Source organism: Urocitellus parryii, chromosome 3 (genome assembly GCF_045843805.1).
Source record: "Urocitellus parryii isolate mUroPar1 chromosome 3, mUroPar1.hap1, whole genome shotgun sequence".
In the NCBI taxonomy this organism is placed as follows: Eukaryota; Metazoa; Chordata; class Mammalia; order Rodentia; family Sciuridae; genus Urocitellus; species Urocitellus parryii.
Window position 1 is genome coordinate 188,204,576 of NC_135533.1, and position 22,245 is coordinate 188,226,820.

Here is a 22,245-nt window from a genome sequence, read left to right on the forward strand (position 1 = left end):
ACTTTAATCATTTCCAAAATTACTGAGAGTTGAAAGACAGTCTCTGAATGTTCACTAAGAACATATTTGAGTTTTTCCCCTGTCTCTTTTGCGCTATAGCTTGTATTTCATACACTGGCTTTCTTCAAGACACTTCAAAGCTCTAATGAGTATTTCCAGAGCAGAACCATTCACATGCCACTTAATTTTAATTCCCTTCATATATGAAAGTATGACCTCTTGGGTATCTTGGGAAAACGCTTACTCTATGTTCTTTAAAAACCATACAAATGGAAAGGCATAAAAAGGAATTCATCTCTGTCGTGCAGGGTACAACCCTGTAGCAACAAGAACACTGTCATAATCTTTAAATTGCCATTAGAGAAAAAATGAATCTATCCTGGTTTTTAAATAGGAAAAAGAAACAGATATACTCCAAGGTGCTTTCATGTGAATCCCAGGATGGATTATTGAGTAAATGATAAGAGACCACTTGAGAAATCAATTCATGGTCACCAAGAGATGACAGTTCAGTAAAACTGAGTCATATAAAAGGAGTCATCCCCTTCGTTTGCAAAGTCATTAAATCAGAATAGTAGTAATAAAAACAAATCGAGTCCTATGCATTTTAATAAGTATGAATGTGAACTCCAGCACACAGATTCAAATAATTAATCAGGCAAATACTGAATGAAAGCAAGCTGGAATGGTAGATTATAATTGACTTCAGGATCCCAGGTTTTAAATAAGATTGGACTACTGAAAAATGTCAAAGGCAGGTTTAGGTAGTACAAAAAGCATGGATTTTAGACTCATAAGGATGTGGGGTTCAATTCCAAAAGGTCTTTGCTTGAATATAGGACACATGTTCTAAGTATCTGCTTTCTAAACTATAATACAGAGATGGAGATGGTATTGCCTATACCACAGCATGGGTCTGAGGAACAGAAAGATAATTTATTTTCAGTATTTGGTACCACATCTGGCTTATGGTTGCATTCTATTAGATTATTTGGGGCCATATTGGTAGAAAGAGATGACTTTTCAAGTGGATATACCGCCTCATTAAAATCAGTTGAGATATATTACTGTGTTAATTTCTGGGTAGCATATTTGAAGGGGAACACTAAATCTTGCAGAGTATCCACAGAAGGCCAACTAAACAGTACTACATAATAATCAGAATTTCCTATACTATAAATAGTCCAGAATTCCTTGAACTATGCATTAGGATGAGAACATGACTTAGTATACTCACCTCTAGAAATTCAGATGCAAGTAAGGGAGCTAGATGAGGCAGACAAACTACAATGGAGTGAGCATTACAGAAGAAGGATCTTTTCACCATATAATACTCTGGCAAAGGAATAGTGCACATGTAGAAGCCAGTGAATTCAGAGGAATGGCAGATAGAATGAAGAGGGGACATTGTTTAATGAGAAGAGGTGAAGCTGGAAATGGAGGTGGAGGTCATATCATGTGGGGTTTCCTCATAGACCATGGCCGGGAGTCTGGGCTTGATCCCAGAGGCAATGTGGAGTCACTGCAGAGTTTCATCCTTGGGAACAGATTTCACTTTGGAAAAGCCACTCATACTACAGTATGGCAAATGGGCTGAAGAGGTCAAAGACTAGAAGTGAGACACAAGAGGCAATGGAAAGCTGAAGAGCGATGGGTTCCCGAACTAAAACACTAGCTTTGGGAGAGGAGAAGGTAAATTTGCAGTGATATATAGGGAAAACAAAAGAGAGATGATGAAAGATGGGATAGAAAAAGGGGAATGAAGGGAAGGGAGGATGGGAATAGGAAAGACAGTAGAATGCATCAGACATGACTTTCCTATGTTCATATATCAACACTCCACCAGTGAAACTCCACATCATGTTCAACCACAAGAATAGAATCCTAATTAGAATATGTTACACTCCATGTTTATATAATATGTCAAAATACATCCTTACTGTCATGTATATATAAAGAGAACAAATAAAAAATAAATTAAAAACAAGATTTATTTGCTTGGATGGATCAAAGTTCCAATGACCAAAAGGAGAATATAGAATTTTGGTAAGAAAAATGGCTACACTTCAATGTAGGAAAACTCAGATTTGAAGTTCCTGTGCAGTCTAGATGAAAATGACAGCACACACTCATATACAAAGGACTTCTGTTTAGGAGGCAAGTCAAGGATGGAGACATATATTGAAGATATATATATATATATATATATATATATATATATATATACACACATACATACATATATCAAAACATCAAGGGTATTCAGATGAAGAACCCTTCACAGAGACCAAGAAGACACTGGAAAAGAGGATAACTAGAAAAGAAGGTCAAAGCAAACAAAGCAGGAAAATTTCAAGAAGGATGGAGTGGATAACACCTGTAAAATACTACAAAAATCCAAAAAGAAGAAGATTAAGCACTATATGTTAGATTAGGCAATTAAGAGGTTGTTGTAATCTAACAAATCTATATAACAAAATGACTATGTAACATAAAACACACATGCTTGACACATCTTAGTAGTAAGGTTCACTGAGTACTAGAATGTGAGTAATCTGTGCTACCTTGGAGAGAGATTAACTAATGAATTCTCTGCAGGAGGAAGTGTACAAGCAGAGGTTGATCACCTGTTGACTACCTGCAATGGACAGGAGGCCGACCAGATGTCCTTGAAGATGCTTTATAATTCTTCAAGTCTATGAAACCTAAATATCTCTTCCTAATGTAGAACTCAAAAAGGAAAACCAAAAGTTAAATAATTAGGACTCTCCCAAGAGATGAAAATAAAATATGTGAATGATGGTGTAAGAATGAATATACCTCTAGGAAAACATCTACTAGATCTTAGATCCAATCCAGGAAAAGTAGAGATATGATTTTCAGGCAGCTATGAATAATGTACAATTTATTTAAAATAATAACTTTCAATCATCTTCAAGAAGATATGCATTGCTTTTGCTTGCTTCAGGGTCAGATATTCAAGTGCCAGGTCCTCGATTGTTGTGTTCACTTACTGTTCTCAATGTTCTGCTTAGATTTCTCAGTGTTCTCTGCTAACCACCAGTCTGTCTCTTCCTCCCTCCATCCTCCTCAACTCGACACTTGCATGTAAAATTCAAGGTGTAATTCTATTTTATTTCTTGAATAAGAGGAAGTGGAAGGTGTAGATCACATACAGAAAAATCTTTATAGGAGGTGCTGGGGATGTCGCTCAGTGCAGAGCATGAGCTATATATGCAAGAGGCCTATAATTAATCCCCAATACCAAATAAATAAATAAATAGACAACCAAAGAAAAAACTCCTTATAGTAGAAAATTCTGGAGGATCATCTAGGAAGTCACCTTCACTGCCAGGGCCAACTGAATTCCGTAGGGAAAATACTCAGGAGCAGAGGCTGCCTATTAATTTAAAACTACCCTAACTTTCTTCACAAAGATATGAATGTCATTCCCTAAAGATGATAGTAAGAGGTTCCTTCCTCACACTGCTAAACCTTTGGGAAGAATATATACATAACATCTTAAGTAGCTCATCTTTTTTTCTCAACACGTTTTTTTTTTTAATCATCTCTCAGAAGATTGTGCAGATCCAAGGTATACAGTATTTTCCACAAGCACTATAATTTCCATTGTTAAGAGAAACTAAGGCAACTGAAATTTGAGAAAATAAAGAAATAATTCAGACTCAAGAAAATCCAAAATGTGACTCCAACTTGACTTAAGCCAATCATATGACTGTTGTTTTTCCCCTACATGGTTAGGAAGGCACCTTGAAAAACTCAATGGGTTCTTAGTTATAAGTCCATTCTTACAGTTAATGAAATTATCAATAATTCCTAAATATCCTCCAATAACTAGTTCATATTCAAAGTTACCCAAAAATCTTCCAAAAATGAGTTTTTATAGTTGGTTTGGTCAAATTAGTGTTCTACTCGTGTTTCTCATGCTGCATTTGGTTGTTAGGTATCTCTACTCTCTTTGAACCTAAAACAATTATCACCACTTCCTCCTTTGTGTCTCTTTAACCCACTTACCTGTCAAAGGCACCAGGTTGCCTCTCTTTAGACATCCCACAAATTTGTCTTCTTGTTTCTTGGTAGTCTGACTAAAACATCATTTAAATGTGACTTTTCAAGTTCATTTGTATCTCAGATTTTCAGGAACTTCGAAGACTTAGAACCTCCTAATCTGATGCTTCCTTTGCAGATAGTGGTAGAAGCTACTCTCTGAGAAGTGCTTCTCAAACTTGCTGAGGACCGTCAAGACATCTCACCTGGGCTACTACAACAGTATCCTAGTTTGTCTAGTTTATTCTCTTCTTGTCCTCCCTTCACTCCACCCCATCACATTCCTCTCTCTTCATGACATCCAGCACGAGATTTTCAAATTGGAATAGACTACACCCTTCTTGAAACATCTCCAGTAACTGTACTTGGAATAAGAACTGAAGGTCTCACCTTGATCAGCCTGACCCACCTGATTTCCTTTCTGCCCACCTTTCCAACCGCATCATGTGCTTCACTTCTCTTTGTTGAAGACACCTTCTTTCCAGGGCACCAACACATAAAATTCTCTTCTTCCTAGAATGCTTTTCCCTAAAACATCTGCACTCATTTATTATCATCCAGGTCTTAGCTCAAAGATGAGCTTAAATGGCCCTGATCCAACCATCCAAGCCAAACCAGTCCCCCCACTCCCTCATTTCAGAATTTTATCTTAATCATTTCCATTATAGAACTTGCCATACTGATAACATTTATCTATATACTAGATTATCTCTCCTGAATCGGTGTACTTTCTTATGAGTTCTCACTACCTGACATTTTCCAAGTATCTATTCGCTTGTTCAGTGCCTTTCAATTTCCATTTGAATGTCAGCACTATCAGGGCAGGAACATGCTCTGTCCCCATCTCCAGCATGCCCAGACTTGTGCCCAGCAAATAGTCATTGTTCAATATATCTTGCCAAACAAATGCTCACCAAAAATTCACTAGATTTCTTATATACAGCACAAGTTCCTAGACTGCAACCACTCGGTACTTTTATATTAGGTTAAAAAAATGCAATAAGGTATAGGCTATAACAAGATCTAAGAAAACCTCACACTTTCTTTTAAATCAGAATTAAACAATATTCTCATATCTTAGAAAGAATTCCTCTAGCTTTGTAACCACCTTACTTCTTATGTGTAGCAAACAATTCAACGACATCAACAACAAAATGACTTATTTTCCCAATGCTTCAAAGCTAATACGCTCTCATTATTTTATAGAAAGAGAAAAATGTATGCATTATTGTGCGTTCTGATAATTGATTTTTCACATGCAGGCACAGTTGAATATTTGCACTACACTCATTATGCAATTTATATATCAAGATAGAGGTCATAATTTATTCACTATTATCCCTGGTAATTATTATTGAGCATTTTAATTTTCAATACTTAAAGGCAAATGTATTCCCTGTGAATCCAACAAAGGAAAAATGCTCACTAATAGAGTAAATTAACATAATGGACTCTATGAATTAAGCTAATGACTTGTTTTTAAGTCTGCAACACAAAAACCAATGAAATATAATAGATTAGAAAATTACCACCTTTATCACTGTTGACTGACACACTCTGAGCACAATTCCACCATTACTTACTTCCATCAGTAACTTGAAGCCTTCTCTTTTCTTGATTTCTTCTACTAGGTACCTAAAATTAGAAGTTACAATAATATTTATAATTACAATCTGAAAATGCCATGAACATGGTTGACAAGTCTGTTATTTCTGATGCAGAGACAGGGCTTTCACATAAGAAGATAGAGCTAAGAGTACAGGTACAGGCACAGATACGAATTTGAACAGATAATTCCTGAGCCCACTGCAGTCCTCTGGGTCTCCATGGAGAGATTCACTTTTTAATGAGATGAGGTCTATCAAACATGTTAACATCAGCTTTTAACTGCAGTGTGAAAGGCAAATAAAGGAGATTGGGTATATTTCTCTATGTGGTTTTCACATCAGTATTACAGAAGGGAGTGGGTTAGCATAGACACTTAAATTACCTCTCTTGCTTGGAAGAAAATGTTTTGGGTACAGAATCCTTACTTGTAAGTTAATTTAAGATCAACATCATCTCCCAAGATAATTAGTATCATGTTAAGAAATAAATGGACTCTAGACATTGGCAGAATATCTTTGATGTCATCTCAAATACAAAGAGAGTTATCAACTAGAAGCAAAGGACCAGGTACATGAGGTATGGAATATGACTGGGAAAAGACTAAAATGACATTAGGAATATAGAGTAAAATAACATCGACTCTTCTTCCCAAGCCTGTTTTTTTGTCTATATAAAAAATAAACCTGAAATGTTTGGCCTTGAAAACTAGTAATTTGATCAGAAGTCTTAAAAAGTTCACAATTTCTGACCCAGTGTCTCAAATTTTGGGGTAAAAGGTAAATTAATGGTCAAAAGTGCTGAAAGAGATGTATTTTCAAGAGATTTATTGTCATCTTGAATATAATACCAAAAGCAGAAACAAAGAAAGAGGAAAACATCAAACCCAACAATAAATAAGGACTGATGTGGAAAACTGTGGTCTTCTCAGGGAATTATGGTACCATGACTATGTCACTAAATTATGTATCACCAATTAATTACTGAAGAACACACACACAAAATGTTCTTCTTGGGCCCCAACTCCCTAAGCTATAAAACTGGACTAAAACCAATCTTCCCAAGTTGAAAGTATCATTGTAAAAAATTGAATAAATCCATACACAGAATGTTGTAAAGTCAAAAAGCTATAGAAAAAGGGGGTATTTATTATCACATTATTTACTAAATGCCATTCTAGAATGTGTATATAGAATGCCTTAGGCTACAACAGGCTGTTCCTTTTTTCCCCAAACTTATTTACATGGCTTCACAAATAAGGTTCAATATTGATGTCTACATGTAGGTCTTGTCTTTGAAATGTACAAAATTTTATAAATATCCTATAAATATTAACTAGTAATGTCGATTCTTTATTCTGAGCAATAAAGTGACACCCCCCCCCCCCACACACACAGACTCACAAAGCATTGAGTCTCTAAATACATACCCCTGTTCCCAAATATTTTTTTTAGGAGGCATTATGAATCTATAAGGTTTTGGAACCTTTAGAAAAACTTCCTAACTTATAGAAAAAGTAATCCCAGTAGTTAATAAACAAACATCAGAAATAAGGCTTGAGGTCATTGTTAATTTAAAAAGATAAAATATAAAAAGAATATTAATCCATATTCCCCACCTAATACTGGAAACAAATTTTAAAGAGCAGTTACGTCTAGTACCATTGAGCATCTGATAGAAAACTGTTATAAACCTTTTAAAGTTAATGATCCTCCTATCTCTGATCAAGCAAACCACTTTGGATCTAGTATACTAGGAAAAAGATTAATATTAAGGATAATCAAAGAGATAGATATGATATGCAGAAAGATAAATATACATATGCATATATGTTGTATATAAAGTTCCCTGTGTGTGGGGGGGTGGGGTGGGGTGTATATGTGTGTGTGTGTGTGTATGACACAAAAACAACCAGAAACAAGATTAATATCCAGAAATTGGGATGGTAGATTAAAATATACTATCGTGACCCAGCATAATACAAAGCAGCTATTAGGAGGAATGCATTCTATCTCCTTCGGTTAAACCACAGGGATGTTGGGAATGTGTTAGTAATAGATAAAAGTGAGGTACCAAGAATTGTGGATAATTTGATTCCATTTTTAAAAGATTTTTTTAGTTGTAGACAGACACAATGCTGATATTTTATTTTTATGTAGTGCTAAGGATCGAATCCAGTGCCTTCCACATGCAAGGTGAGTGCTCTACCACTGAGCTACAAGCCCAGCCCCTTGATTCCATTTTTAAATAAATTTTAAAAAAGGAACAATAAGTTATTTATCCACATGCATATCTGAGCATAGAGTAAAATATGGAAGAATATACCTTACATCCTTCAAGTTTGCTTACTTTTGGGGTTATATTAAGATTCATAGATGTAGTTACTTGTGTAATTTTTTAAAAAGGAACTTGAAAGAAAACTATAAAGCACACCACAAAGCAGACAACTACAATCTCTACCTGTGCAAAGAAATCTTTGTGCAACACCCCTTTGTTCACCTTCTCAGGCACAAAAGTGCAAGCAATCCATTTACTCCAACCTCACGCTGTGATTTCATCCTGAGGAGACCCAACTGACCTCAGCATCCAGAGGCTCTGAGTAATGTTTTGACTCTCTAGAAACCATGGCAATGACTAGGTTAGAAAGGGCTAAGATGCAGCAAATCGACTTGTAACCTCTCAACTTCTTACCCTGCCTGAGCCTGCCTCAGTTCCTCTGGAGATGCAGGACCAAATCAGGGACATCCTTCCCTAGTAGATTGTGACTATGTGAAACTTATACCCACTATCGGTTGTCTCCACTTAAAATATTTCTATCCAACTGGTGAATGCTGCTCCTGGGAGAAAGTGTTCCAAAACAGAACTGATTTTTTCCAGTTAAAACTCTGATTTTTGCTGACCAAGTAGACCTGAGCCTTCTGTTGGGGTCAAGGTTCCCACTGCAATCATTTTTAAAGTCTATAAAACCTCATGTTACTCTCCAGCTGAGTTGAGACTAGAAGTGATCTGGGGAAGAGGGAAACCTGCTGTTTTATTGATAACAAAAGTGTAACACGAGAATTTCCAAATTATGCTTCATGGTAACCATGTTAATAGCACCACATAAAAGAGGTCCCACTGTCAAATAAGCCTGAGCACTGCCGGTCCTAACAGACTGCTTCTGTCCATGATTAGAAGTATGCCTGGCTTCATTCAGCAGGCCACTTATCGAGCTGCTTGGCTGGCTTGAGAGGATCACCAGGAACCAGATATTTTCTATCATTCAGCCCACCATGCTGAGAGGTCAGTAGGGTCTCCTCTCATGTTCACAGGATGACCACCACAACTACAACTAGCACGTTCTTGCACAAGGGTCCTCAGAAGGAACAGAGGGGATTAGAGACAAAGCGCTTTCTTTTCTTACATGCACCTCTCTATTTAGGTGAGAACATTTTCCCCAAGTGTTCACAGAATGCTTCCTGCATCTTACTGATTGAGTCATACACCCAGCCACATGTGTGGGTTGGGTTAAACCAATGCTCCCAGATGGAACACTATTATCTAAATAAAACATGGTTCTAATGGCAAGTAAGAAGAGAGCCTGGTTGTTGGGTGTCTGTTTACTGGTGACAGCAAAAATGTCTACTACAGGCCTCTTATTGCTCTTGTGAGCACTTGAATTTTTAAGAGAAGAATAAACACTAGTTAACATTTCCTGCTCATGTTTGATCATGGAATTATTTTTTGAAGGATCATCTATTAAAATCTTCTGGAAGCCTATTATTCCACAGAGCATAGTTCCAAAATACTAGTTGAAAAAAAAAGCTATAAATAAATAGAATAAAGATCAGTAGAGTGGAGGAAAAGGAAACAGGAGAAGGGAGAAAAAGAGGGAGGGGGTAATCCTGAGGACTGAATTAAAGCAAATTATATCCAATGCTTGTATAATTATGTCAAAATGAACTCCAACATTATGAATAACTAAAATGAACTAACAAAACAGTTCATTGTTGATTGCACAAATGATGTGACTCTATTTCATGCACAGAGACATGAAAAATTCTGCTCCATTTGTGTACAATGAATCAAAGAGCTTTCTACTGTCGTGTAAGACTGATGGGAACTAATAAATTTTAAAAAGTTCATTGTAAAAAAAAAGAGAGAAGTACTTCTTCTATAAGGAATCTTATCCTCTTCTAAATAAATGCTTAAATGAAATGAGTTGTTAGGAAGGAATCCAAATAAATTTTGGGTCACCTCTGTCTATATTCATAGGGATGACTTATTCCTCACAACTTCTTTTTTCAATCTATGGAAACATCCTAAAAATAAGATACATTTTTTTAAAAAAACTATTCTTACATGGCAGAAGCCATAAAAAGATGTACATTCAGTTTTGGGGACATAATGCAGAAATCAGAAACTACTTCTATCCAAGGCAAGCCAGGGAGTGAAGTCCAAATTCCTCATTCTCCCTCCCACTGAGCCTGACACAAAAAAGAGGGAAGAAAAAATACACATCAGCACAAGTTTTTCCGAAGTCCTATTGGGGTAAATCTTATATGAATATTCTGACTTGATTCTGAAGCATACATTAATGATAATCTGGCTCCAAAGTGGTTCTCTTTCCTTTCCTTACAAATGTGTTCTCAACATTAGAGTCTCTCAATTCTCCAAGTTGCTACATGAGTTCATTTAAATTTTTTGGATTTCACTTGTCTGTTTTGCAAGCTGTGCTTCTCTTTCTGGAAATAGCCTTTCTAGTCCCTTTCTTAATTCGCCAGCCACTATAGAGTCCCCTTGGACCACCCTGGACACAGTAAGTTTCTCTCCCCATCTCATTTTCTCCGTTGAAATTTCTTCTGATGGCTGCACCAAGCCTCCCAGGACTCTTGAGATTTTTCCATCTGCTTTCAGTATGCTCTGCATATATCCTATCTCATAGCTTCCTCTGATTCATCAAAGACACCCACATACTCTATCCTACTGTGATTTTTTTTAAAAGTAACCAATTTAAAGAAAAGAATGAAAACATTGTCCCTTCTAGACTCTATCCCTCCCATTGCCCAGAGAAATCGACTAGCACAAAAGCCCCATTGTGTAACTGCTCACCTTTTTCAGACTGATAACGATACATCCCTCAGCACTCATGCAAGTCTATGAAATAAATTCCACCTGAGAGATTGCAGAGATTGTATGTCAAGGGACTAGATCAATGACACGCTAGAGACCAAATAAAGTAGCAGAAGGGGAGTTTCTGAGCCATGTGTTGTTGTTGAAAAGACTCACACACATGATTCTTCTGAGCCTGCTTTAAAAATCACCCTTTAGTGAGAATCCATTTAACCCGATTGCCACAACAAAGGTGCAATCAGGATGGAGAGGTGGGTAGTTAGGTGGTAAGCAGGTAAGAGGTAACTACCCCTACCCCCTGCCCCATTGCAAAACACCGACAACTCTTTTGGGCAAAAAACAGGAATGCATGATCGCCTGCTTTGTGCTTAAAAAACAAAAAAGATGGTTTTAAACCCTAGCCCTCTCGGTTTCAATTATGCTTAATAATCACGTTGTTTTAGGCTCCCAGTATTATTGATATTCCAATAACAAAATGAAAAAAGCTTTTCTTTGGTGGGGAGAAGGTACTGGGGATTGAACTCAGGGGCACTGGACCACTGAGCCACATCCCCAGCCCTATTTTGTATTTAATTTAGAGACAGATTCTCACTGAGTTGCTAAGTGCCTCGCTAATGCTGAAGCTGGCTTTGAACTCATGATCCTCTGTCCTCAGCCTCCTGAGATGCTGGGATTACAGGTGTGTGCCACCACCGCACCTGGCTGGGTAAAGCATTTTAATAATTAATATTTCATGAGAGAAATATTTTCTCCTCAATTGGAATGACAGGGTCAAATGGAAATTGGGAAAATCCTGAGATATATTTTAGGCACTCATTTTTTTTCCTTCTTGCTGGATTTCTGACAACCCATAACTTCAGAATCAATGTCCTCCTAAAATCCTTGCTTTACCAGAGAAGAGGGAGAAAGCTATCTGGTTAGGACAGCAGTGTTCACTCTGATTTATTTATTTATTTGGTATTGGGGATTTAACCCCAGAGGCCCTTTTCTTTCTTTCTTTTTAATTAAATGTTACAACTTAAAAAAAAAAAAAAACTTTAAAAAAAATTTTAGTTGTAGACAATACCCTTACTCATTTATTTTTATGTGGTGCTGAGGATCAAACCAAGGGCCTTGCATGTGCCAGGCAAGCACTCTACTGCTGAGCCACAATCCCAACCCAGAGGCCCTTTTCCACAAAGTTACATCCTGGTTATTTTTATTTTTATTTTTTTTGAGAGAGGGTTTCACTAAATTGTCCAGGTTGGCCTCAAATTTCAGGTTTTCTTGCCTCAGCCTCCAGAGTCACTGGGATTACAAGTGTGTACCACCTCCCATGGTCAGGGCAGGGATCATCCTCTATCAAAATCTGGTCTTTAAATCTTTTTTTTTTTTTTTAAAGAGAGAGAGAGAGAGAGAGAGAGAGAGAGAGAGAGAGAGAGAGAGAGAGAGAGAGAGAGAGAGAGAGGCAGACACAACATCTTTCTTTGTAGGTGGTGCTGAGGATCAAACCCGGGCCGCACGCATGCCAGGCGAGCGTGCTACCGCTTGAGCCACATCACCAACCCTGGTCTTTAAATCTTAAAGTCAATATACAGATTTCGAGCTGGACTTACTGTGCCAGACTGTTATCTATGGAAGAATTTTATACTTTTTGGAAATAAATCAGAGTTAGTCTTAGAAATTATGCCAGGTAGAGTTTTTTGACCATGGATGGGAATTGTTTTTATTTGTTAAACTCTGAAGCAAATTCCCACTGGTCAGTAGACTTGAGGACAAAATTATTTTAACTCTAATCCTTCAGTGGTTCAAACTCTGCAGCTCACATAATCAGCAGTATTCCAGAACTAAAATATCTGCTCTTGCTTTCCCAGGACAGAGGGAGAGAGTTAGTTTACTGTGGCAGGTGAGAGCCAGTTGCTAAATAATCCGGAGTTATACAAACCACAGCTGTGAGTAGCTTTCAGTTTACCATGATTAAAATATTTACACCAGGGGGGCTGAGGTTATGGCTTAGCAGTAGAGTGCTCACCTAGCATGCAGGGGGCACTGGGTTCGATCCTCAGCACCACATAAATGTAAAATAAAGATATTGTGTCTGCCTAAAACTAAAAAATAAATATTAAAAAATGTTTACACCATGGAAATTGGCAGACACTACAAACATTTTTTTTTTCTTTTAGCAGCACAGCACTGCATATAAGCTCAAGCAAACAGAATAGATCCAGGAATTGAGAAGATATTCTCATATTCCTAAAAAGTAGGACCATAAAGCAATCAGTAAATTTGAAAAGAAGACATAAAAATAAAATCTTTCTATTGCTAGTTTAATATGATCTAAAGAAACTTTAAAGAAACTTTAAGTTTGTAGTTATACATTAATTCCCAAGAGACATGCCTACAAAGACTGTCCTTTTCCTTAGCATTGAGGGGTGGGAAAACAGGGTGACCTTTACAGACCCCAGGAATACACTGTTGGATATCAACAGTATGGAAAGTTAAGGCAAAAAAAAAAAATAACTATTATGAGTAGCAGCAGGAAAAAGGAGGGACTCTTTTTCAAATATTTAAATATAGGTTACAGAGTCTGCAATGATGCTCACTGAAATGTTAATTCAATTCAATTCAACTTGACAAACATTTACAAACAATAAGTGTTTGTTGAATTGAATTGAAATGTTAACATTTATCCTCCTGTGATATTTCTCTGAAAAAAAATTAGAAAGTATCCTCAGACTATAAATTCTACCCTGAGATGAATGTTAACTTCATAATAAATACGACCATCAAATATTTATACCTAGCCTTATTTCAAGACACCTGTCATTGACTTACTTAGCAGCTTTGACAAAATAATGCAGAGATTCTAACACATTTAAATGCCACAAGAAAATACAAAGCAGGAAACAGAGCTTCCTGGACTTTTAATTTAATGGGCATCTATGAATATTTATAGTAGACTTGCTTTTTTTCACAACTGGGTAGTTATCTCCCTAATTTTAATAGAAACACTTTAACCCTACCTCTACTGAAAGCACATTCTTCACCCAGTTTCAGTACATCCCTTATAGAAGTATTTGATACTCTCCTGGTACTAAGCAAAGACAGTAATGACCAATGCATGCATCATATTTCCCTGAGAACAGTGAATGACTCCAAGATGGACATTTCCCTCACTCACAAATAAATTATTCTTAAGATTTTTGGAAGAGGAGCATACTCTCCTTCTGACCTTGAACCTGGAAGAATATATATCTGACTCCTGACAGCCACCTTCCTACATGGAAATAAACCCAACATGAAGGAAAGCAGGGCTGAAAGATATAGAAAGATTCAGGCCAGGTGATATTCTTTAAACCCCTAGTCTAAGCCATCATTAAGCTAACCTTATAAATCACTTCAGGTGATAATTTACTTTTCTTTGCTTATAATAGCTTGAGAGGTTTTCTTTTACCACAAAAAAAGAGTCCTAATAAATAATGCAATGTAACATATCATATCAACTTATAAAAGTCTTTTGAAAGTGCCAAAGTCATCTCTTTACCAGCCTTAATATCCAGGTCCTTTTCCACAGAATTTGCAGTTCTTCCTGCCAAAAGGCAGAGGCTACCTATTACCTCTGAAAGTTGGTCTTGGCCAGATGATTTGCTTTGGCCAATGAAATGCTGGTAGATATAATGCATTCAGAAGTTTAAAGTGAGCTTGCATGTATGGGCTTGCCATCTTGGGCTTGTTATGGCTATAACAAAAAGATGTCTCAGCATGCCTATTGGTCCAAGGAAGATGAAAGAAATGTAGAGGGTAAAAGTGTAGAGAGTAGACCTCAATACTGCAGTCACTACAGTATAAAGTGGAGCCACTCCAGCTAACCTGCAGATCCCAAAGAATGAATAATTCCTGTTTAAGATACTAGGTTTCAGAATTTGCTGCACAAAATACTCATTTCATTCCCAGAATTAGAAGAGGAAATTTATAAATATCTAAGGAGATTCTTCAGGATTTTGCGAGTGAATAGGGAGTTTTCAGGGCAAATCAGTGGCCAAGCAGGTAAGAATAGCCACAACTTATATAGCATGCAGCATATGCCAGGCATCGTTCCAAGTGATTTGCATAATTATGTTTTACATAATTAATCTCTGCAATAATAAATATTTGCTCTTATTGTTACTATTTTACTGAGATAAAACTGAGGACCACAGAGATAAAGAAACATGCTCAAGTCACATAGTCAATGCTAAGTTTTGAATCCACTTTGTACTGCTATACTATAGTAAATAGGTTGGATTTAAAAAAAAAAATCAGTAGGCAATGTGAGGACTATTGTTCTCCATAGGTTAAGGCCTCATCATGTTCATTACTGAAACAATGTAGGATTAAGAGTCCAACCTTTTGATAGAAGCCCAAAGTCCAGATTTGGGAGAAATTTATTTTAAAGTATTTTTAAATGACTAAATACTTTTTAACACCATGAAGGTCAACCCTATGCAGTGAATGTTCAACAGAACACATTTAAATCTAAATTCAGCTGTGGTCTGTTGTTTTGCACCCACTGATCTAAGTTTAGCAGGTCAGTCTTGCTCAGATGGCAAGTGTCTGGCACCTGTATCTCAAGAGCTTTTCTAATGTCCTTGAAAGTCATGACAAAAGCTTTATTTTTCATGATACTAAAAGGCAAGCAAACATGGTGCTTCTGCAGTTATTTTTTTCTTTATGCCTTCACACTGTCCCCATATTCTCGTGTACCCGCTTTGTGAGTCCTTAAAGCTACACTCGATTTCCGAATTTCCTCATACCCAGAGATTTGGGCTGGTGCTCCCTCTGCCTGGATCATTCTTCACTCTTCCTCATCAGGCCCCATTTAAATGTCTTCCTCTAAGAAGCCTCAGCCAATGTCCCTTGAGAACTCACTAGGGTACCTTCCTGGCTTCTCTTGGAGACCCATGTACCTCTTTTACCAAAAAGGAGAGTCACTTGTATTTTATCTGCTTCTCATTTGAAAGCATCTCTCAGTGGGCTAGGATCTTGGAAGGCAGTTGATAAGACTGCTCTGCTCACAATTCCTAACATATAGTAGGTGTTAAGAAAAATGTTTATTGCATGAAAGGAGAAATTCACAAATAAAAGAACATGTAGAGATCTTGCCAGAGTTACAAATGTTACTTCATTTGGTCTTTCTATTATAGAGACACATGGACAGACAGACAGCCAGACAGACACACACACAGAGTCACAGAGAGACACACACTCACCTAGATAAAGCAAGAGCACGATTAACTCTTTCTTCAAGGCCTAATGTGCCCAGGGCCTTCCAGGTCATCCAGAACTTGAATGCATCTGGTCTCCTGCTACATTGGATGGACTTGTCTCCTGTGTCATAGCTGACATCATAGAATTTATCCTGCTGGAAGAGATAGGATGCCTTGGCAGAGTAGCATTTCTTAAGAAGGTCCTTTGGAAAAAAAAAATAAGAAAAGATGAAGAGGCTGTTTATTTTTAAAATATACTTGGATTTTTAATAATTTTTAAAAAATTTTTATTCTAATTTGTTATATATGACAGCAGAATGCATTACAATTCATATTACACATATAGAGCACAATCTTTCATATCTCTGGTTGTATACAAAGTATATTCACAACATTCATGTCTTCATACGTGTACTACTTGAATTTTGAAAACACACAGAAACAAAACCTACAAGTTATTCTACTACTGGTACCCAAAGTAGTAGAAGATGTCCAGTCCCTGGACACTCTTGGTATGCTCTGATTTTGAGAATTTTGATTCACTGAGTTAAAAAACAAACAAACAAACAAAAAACAACCCTCAGAGTTGACCATTCTAGGTTCAGCTCCACAGTTTCACTGATGAACAGGAGAAGTGAGGAGACCATGCCTTCATCATCTCTGTGAACATCAAGGTGGCCAGTTTCTCAAGATGAATCATCTGGAACTCACTCAAAGTTCCAAAATGAGGACAAAATATCTGACCTATTGTATATGATGTTATATGATTGCATAAGCAAAAAGCTAGGTTTTTAAACCCTATTCTTTTCAACTCATATCCACAATGAAAGGCCAGACATGACAATAATCCAGGGATGGAAACCTAAGGAAGGAGTTTTGGAAGAGCTCAACATGACCTGCAAGTCCTGACAGTAACAGAGCATCAACTGCCACCCCCAGGGGTCTTTCACGTTTGTTTTGTTTCACATTGGTCTTCTTTACAACCAAACTCCCTTCACATTTACTAATTGATTACTTTTCACTAAGAAGCCAGTAACAATTTCCTGTTTATCACCATTTTATGGTCTTCACCTTGACCCCAAATTATTAGAGTTCAAACCACGTTGCCCTCGGTGTCATCAGGCATCTACAAAACCCCAGATTTCCTGACCTGTCATCCATATCCCTCACACCCTCCTAAGCTCCTTCATGCCTGCAACACATTTACTGGAACCCTCTCCACTTCCAGCGTAGTCAATCTTCTCAATGTCCTTAAACACGGAATTTTGTGCCATCTGTACCTTTGCTCACATCATTTGCTTGAGCTTGACTCTATTTTATTATAAGATTTGACACATTCAAAAGAATACATGCAATCAGTACATTTATAAATTCTGAAGATGACCATCACTAAATATAGCCTTCCATCTTTATCTAGGTCTACCGTTTCAGCGGGTCTTGTCAAGTTTTTCTTGACAAGACAAGCTTCTGGTCCATTCCGTCAGACTCATACTTAGCTGCATTTGCTGCCATGCTGTTCCCATTTAATGAGTAGTAGTCACAACATTTTCCTTGTGTGTCCCAGCAAGTTCTTGAGCACAGGGGTCATTCTGACCCATTTCCATTTTCATGGAGCTTAATGCTTTGCTGGACACAGCGTGCCCTCATTATACACAAGGACATGATGCCCCTCCCCAAAGCCACGCTTTACATGGGGTATGAACAGAAAAAGTCCAGATACTCGTGTTTCTCATTCAGTGTATCTTCCAAACTTTAACAATGTAAACCTGCCAGGTCTGTCCCAGAAGCTACAACAAGACTCCTCCATAGACACAGAGATCCTAGTAAAGCTCCTTTCTAATCAGAGACTATATTAAGTATGTTCCATTTGACTGATCAGCTTGCACTTGAGAGAGTGAAAAGAAAATTTTAAGGCATCAAATTCCAAATAAAAGACAAATCTGCCCTTTTAATAGAAGCATTGTCTTGTGTGGACACTAATCTCCATCTAAGTATGTTCCATTACCAAAAAGCATGATTTTACATAATGGTAAACCATTATATACCAAATATGATCAGGAAGTCCAAAATCTCACTCACTATTCACAATAAACAAGTATAAAATAATAATCAAAGGAATACTAGTTAGATGTGAGGCTGGCTCTGATCCATATTCTTGGTGAACACGGGGGAAGAGTAAATTGCTCAGATGTAAACACAAAAGTATAAAAAAAACCCTACTCTTAAATGTTCACTTTTATTTTGCCACCACTGTCCCTCCCTACCTAAATGGTCAAAAAATTTGGTTATTGTTTCCATACTATCTGCTATATAGTATAATGTTATAGTATAATGCATTTATTTTAAGTGCAAAACATGCACACACATTCACAACGCCATTATACACACACTCATACTTGCACCATGATTCGAAATTGGCTTTTATCAAACATGAAAGACTTTTTAAAAATCCCCACAGAAATGAACTTTGATCATGTCTCTGGGAAGCTTCAGGGGCTTATATTAGTGACTGAGATGAAGGAAAGTCCCAACCATTATCAGAGGACAAACTGCATCCTCAGAGGCAGATAAGAAAGAAAAGAGCCAAGAAAACATAGAAGAATGAGCAATTGTCCCGCAGTAGTGACACAGTTAATTTCACTGCACAGAAAAATCCTCCTGCCTCAGGAATGTTTCATAAAGAACAACTAGAGGCTTGGGATTTACTTTATCGAGAATAAATGAAAACTTTCCCCTAAAGTTTCTGCTTTGCATTTTAGTCAATGTCCTTGTATTAAAATGGATGAGAGGTCCTTTAGTTTCAGGAAACACATTAACTAAGAAAAGAGGCTCATATCTCTAGAGAAAGCAACATTTTGAACTAAGTATATAAAAAGTTAATATTTTTGAAAAAAAATAATTACTTATTACTGTGCTATCAAAAAGAAGGACCGGGCTTAACTTACTCATCTTCATAGCTTTAATCCTAGCAGGACAATAAATACCAGTTATAAGAATTCTGGCAACAAATACCCAGTGAGAATACCAATTGCTTTGTATTGTGATATTAACTCACACTGTTCTCAGGGATTAGCAGACATTGCATTAGGACTTGCATAGTGGCAAATGAAAGAAGCTTTAGCAAAAGAAAGAGGAATTTTTATAGGCTTGCCTCATATATTTAGAGGTCTAGTCATATATAATCTTCAGGCACAGTTGGATTGGAATTAAACGATATCCATCATCAGGAATCTGCCTTTTCCTTTTGTTCTATTGTCTTCTGTACTGTCACTCCCCAAGTAGAGAGCCAGCAGGAGGCAGAGGAATTAGGGCTTCTGAGTGGGAGCCCTGAGCATGGGCTATTTAGAGAGAGAAGAAAAATAGAGAAGAAATAGCTTCTACTGATGAAGAACAACTACTGACAAAGAGCAACTCCTTGTCTAAACCTTCAGTAGGATCTTCTAGACCCTCTGAGTCCCCATCTTGGCATCCATCCTTATTGGGGCTGCACTACCAAGTTCCAGCAAGGATCTTGCTGAGTTGGTTTAGAGAGAACCCCCCACCCCCAACCAGCACCACCAACAACAACAACCTGGATATCTGATCACCTTTGGTATCTCACCCAACTCTTCATTCCTCCTCCTCAGTGTCTGGTTACCCTAGCTTGCCTTCAGCAAGAACCCTGCTAACCTCTATCTCCCTTTCATTGCTAGTGTTTTCTCAGTAATTTTCCATCCACTGACCCCTCACCTGCTCTTTGGCTATAAATCCTCACTGTTCTATGTTATGTTAAGAATTGAGTTCATTTCTATAAATAGGTCTCTTTTTCCTAATTGCAATAATTCCTGAACAAATTCTGTTCTTATCACATTTACTGTCCAACTCTGATTTTCTTTAACATTACCCAGGAAGAGAGAGAGAGAGAGAGAGAGAGAGAGAGAGAGAGAGAGAGAGAGAGAGAGACTCTTGGCCTCCCCACCTCAATCTCTTACCTGAATCTTCTGCTAGCCAAACCTAGCAGGAAGCCAATTGGCAAGGAATCCTGGGAAATGTGCCATGTAGGAGTCAGCCCTCTTTACACAGCAAAGGAGAGGAAGGTAAAGAATGGATTGTACAATAAAGAGAGACAGGCAGTGAGACACACGCTGCATGAGGACAGAAGTCACAACTTTCATTTTCACTCTATGTGCACAACACCTAGCACAAAATAATCATAATGATTATTTATTAGCTCATACTGTCTGCCAAGCACTGTATATGCACAAACTCATTTAAATCTCACAGTAAACCAATGAGCTAATATTATTATTGCCAACACTGTTATATGTGTTTTGCTACATAACAAGGTCCATTTAATTGCCTGAAGTCATGTGACCACAAGGAAGTAGGGCTGGATTTCAGACCAAAGCTGCTTAGGTTCAGGGCCTGAACTCTTAGCCCATTACACTCTGCTATATCAACAGTGGACACTCAAATATGTGCGTGAGATACTTGTGACACTGGTGATATTGAAGGATATCACTAGAAACACACAACTGAGTCAGTAAGTTGCAGATTCCCTTTGATAAGACTGGCTAAGCCACATTTGATTTCCATAGTCCAGATTAGAATCAGCAGACCCTTCTCCAGGTGTCGTGACCACATGGGCTACTTTAAGTCAAAATCTTTGTTGTAATTAATTCATTCCCAAATTATGTATTAGTTTCCTGCTATATAGCAAGCATCATGATGCCAGGATCATGGGCATACAACCCCAGGGAGGTATTAAGCATCTAAGCTAATATTTGTTAATTGAATGTGCAAACTCAAATTAGGCATCAATAGAAGAAAGGCTGGGCTATAATCTAGAATATAAAAGTGAACTTTAAAAATTATTATGCCAACTCATATTGGCTTTATTTATTTGTTGAGTAAATATTTTGAGTGCTTTAATAGATGGAGAAAGCTATGCAAGCTTGGTGATGTCATGGTATATAAGAAAGTCATTATCCCTAGGAAGTTTCAGAAGGGAAAGGGACAGAAAAACAGGCAATAACAGTACAGTGCTAGGATAGGAGAAATAGCCAGAGCCACAGAAGGGTCACCAGCCACTTCCTTGGAGATGTTACACAGGGCTTTTCAGAAGAAATGTGTCATCTGAGAGCTGAGAGGTGAGGAACAGCTGAGTAGGAGAGGATAGAATTAATTCAGTATGACTGGAGCTAATTAATGAAGCCGGGCACAGCTCTTTTGAGAGCCCGGCTGCAAAGGTAGAGTACGATTCCAAGGCACCAAGAATCTTAACTGCCATGATTAGAATGATTTGTTACAAAATCTTCACAGGCTGATACGGATATTACAACTTGAACTTCATTACTCATCTGGCAGAATAAAGTGAGAATCAGCAGATATGGATTCTGCTTTTGATTTAGTCATTTGGTGTCAGAGCTCAAATCAAGTCACTTAACATCTTGGGCTTCATTTTTCTCATCAACTTAATGGAAATGAGGATGCTTGCTCTACTACATCCACAGATCTTGTGAAATCTAATGATTTAACGTTCATTGGGAAGACCCCCTCAGTCTTTGGCCAAAATCCTATTCGCCATTTCCTCTGTAGCATATTGTTGAGCATCCTGACCTCTCCCATCCTGACCCAGTCACTCAGTCTTCCTTTGGCTTACTCAGAAGAGCTGTAGGGCAGGTATCACCTCTAGATTTCCTCACTGTTTATGAAATGAGCATTACAACCCTGTCCATCTCCCCTTTTAGTGGTACCTCTCTGCCTGTTATGGGTCATAAAAGTAGACTAAAATGACAGAATAGATTAAGGGCATTACAATAAATCTTAGAGCAAAACAAAGGGTTGACCACGATCTTTGTCCTCCAAAGGAGCTGAGCCTGACCGATTCTAAATACTCTTCTTAGAGACCTTGGCTCTTTCCAAGTCTCAGCATGCTAAAATGGAAGACAGAAAGACATTGTGTGGAATGCCAATGGACCAGGGAAAGGAGGGAGGGAACCAGGGCAGGAGGGAGAAAAGGACAAGAGAGATAAAAGGAAGAGAGAGGGAGGGGGAGAGAAACAAAGAAAGCAAGAATGAATGAATAGTAATGGGGAATATTACCCAAGGCAAGATTTCACATGCTGAAGTCCAGTTCAGTCCAAGGCATCTGTTTACCTGAGTGTTTTTAAACCTGATGGAAACCCACTGACCATTTGATTTCTCCCCCAACACACTGAGACTCTTGTATTAGTATACCACCTTTAGAATTTTT

General features: G+C 37.7%; 1 protein-coding gene across 2 annotated transcripts in view; it reads right to left on the minus strand.

Moving 5' to 3' along the window:
- Gadl1 (glutamate decarboxylase like 1) overlaps positions 1 to 22,245 on the minus strand; it is a 163,316-nt gene that overhangs the window by 55,652 nt on the left and 85,419 nt on the right. For both annotated transcript variants that reach the window (XM_026406172.2, XM_026406180.2), the window contains exons 12-13: positions 16,014 to 16,213; positions 5,652 to 5,703 (exon numbers count right to left, since the gene is read on the minus strand). In XM_026406172.2, coding sequence (XP_026261957.2) covers positions 5,652 to 5,703; positions 16,014 to 16,213 — 252 coding nt within the window. The remainder of the gene's footprint in view (positions 1 to 5,651; positions 5,704 to 16,013; positions 16,214 to 22,245) is intronic.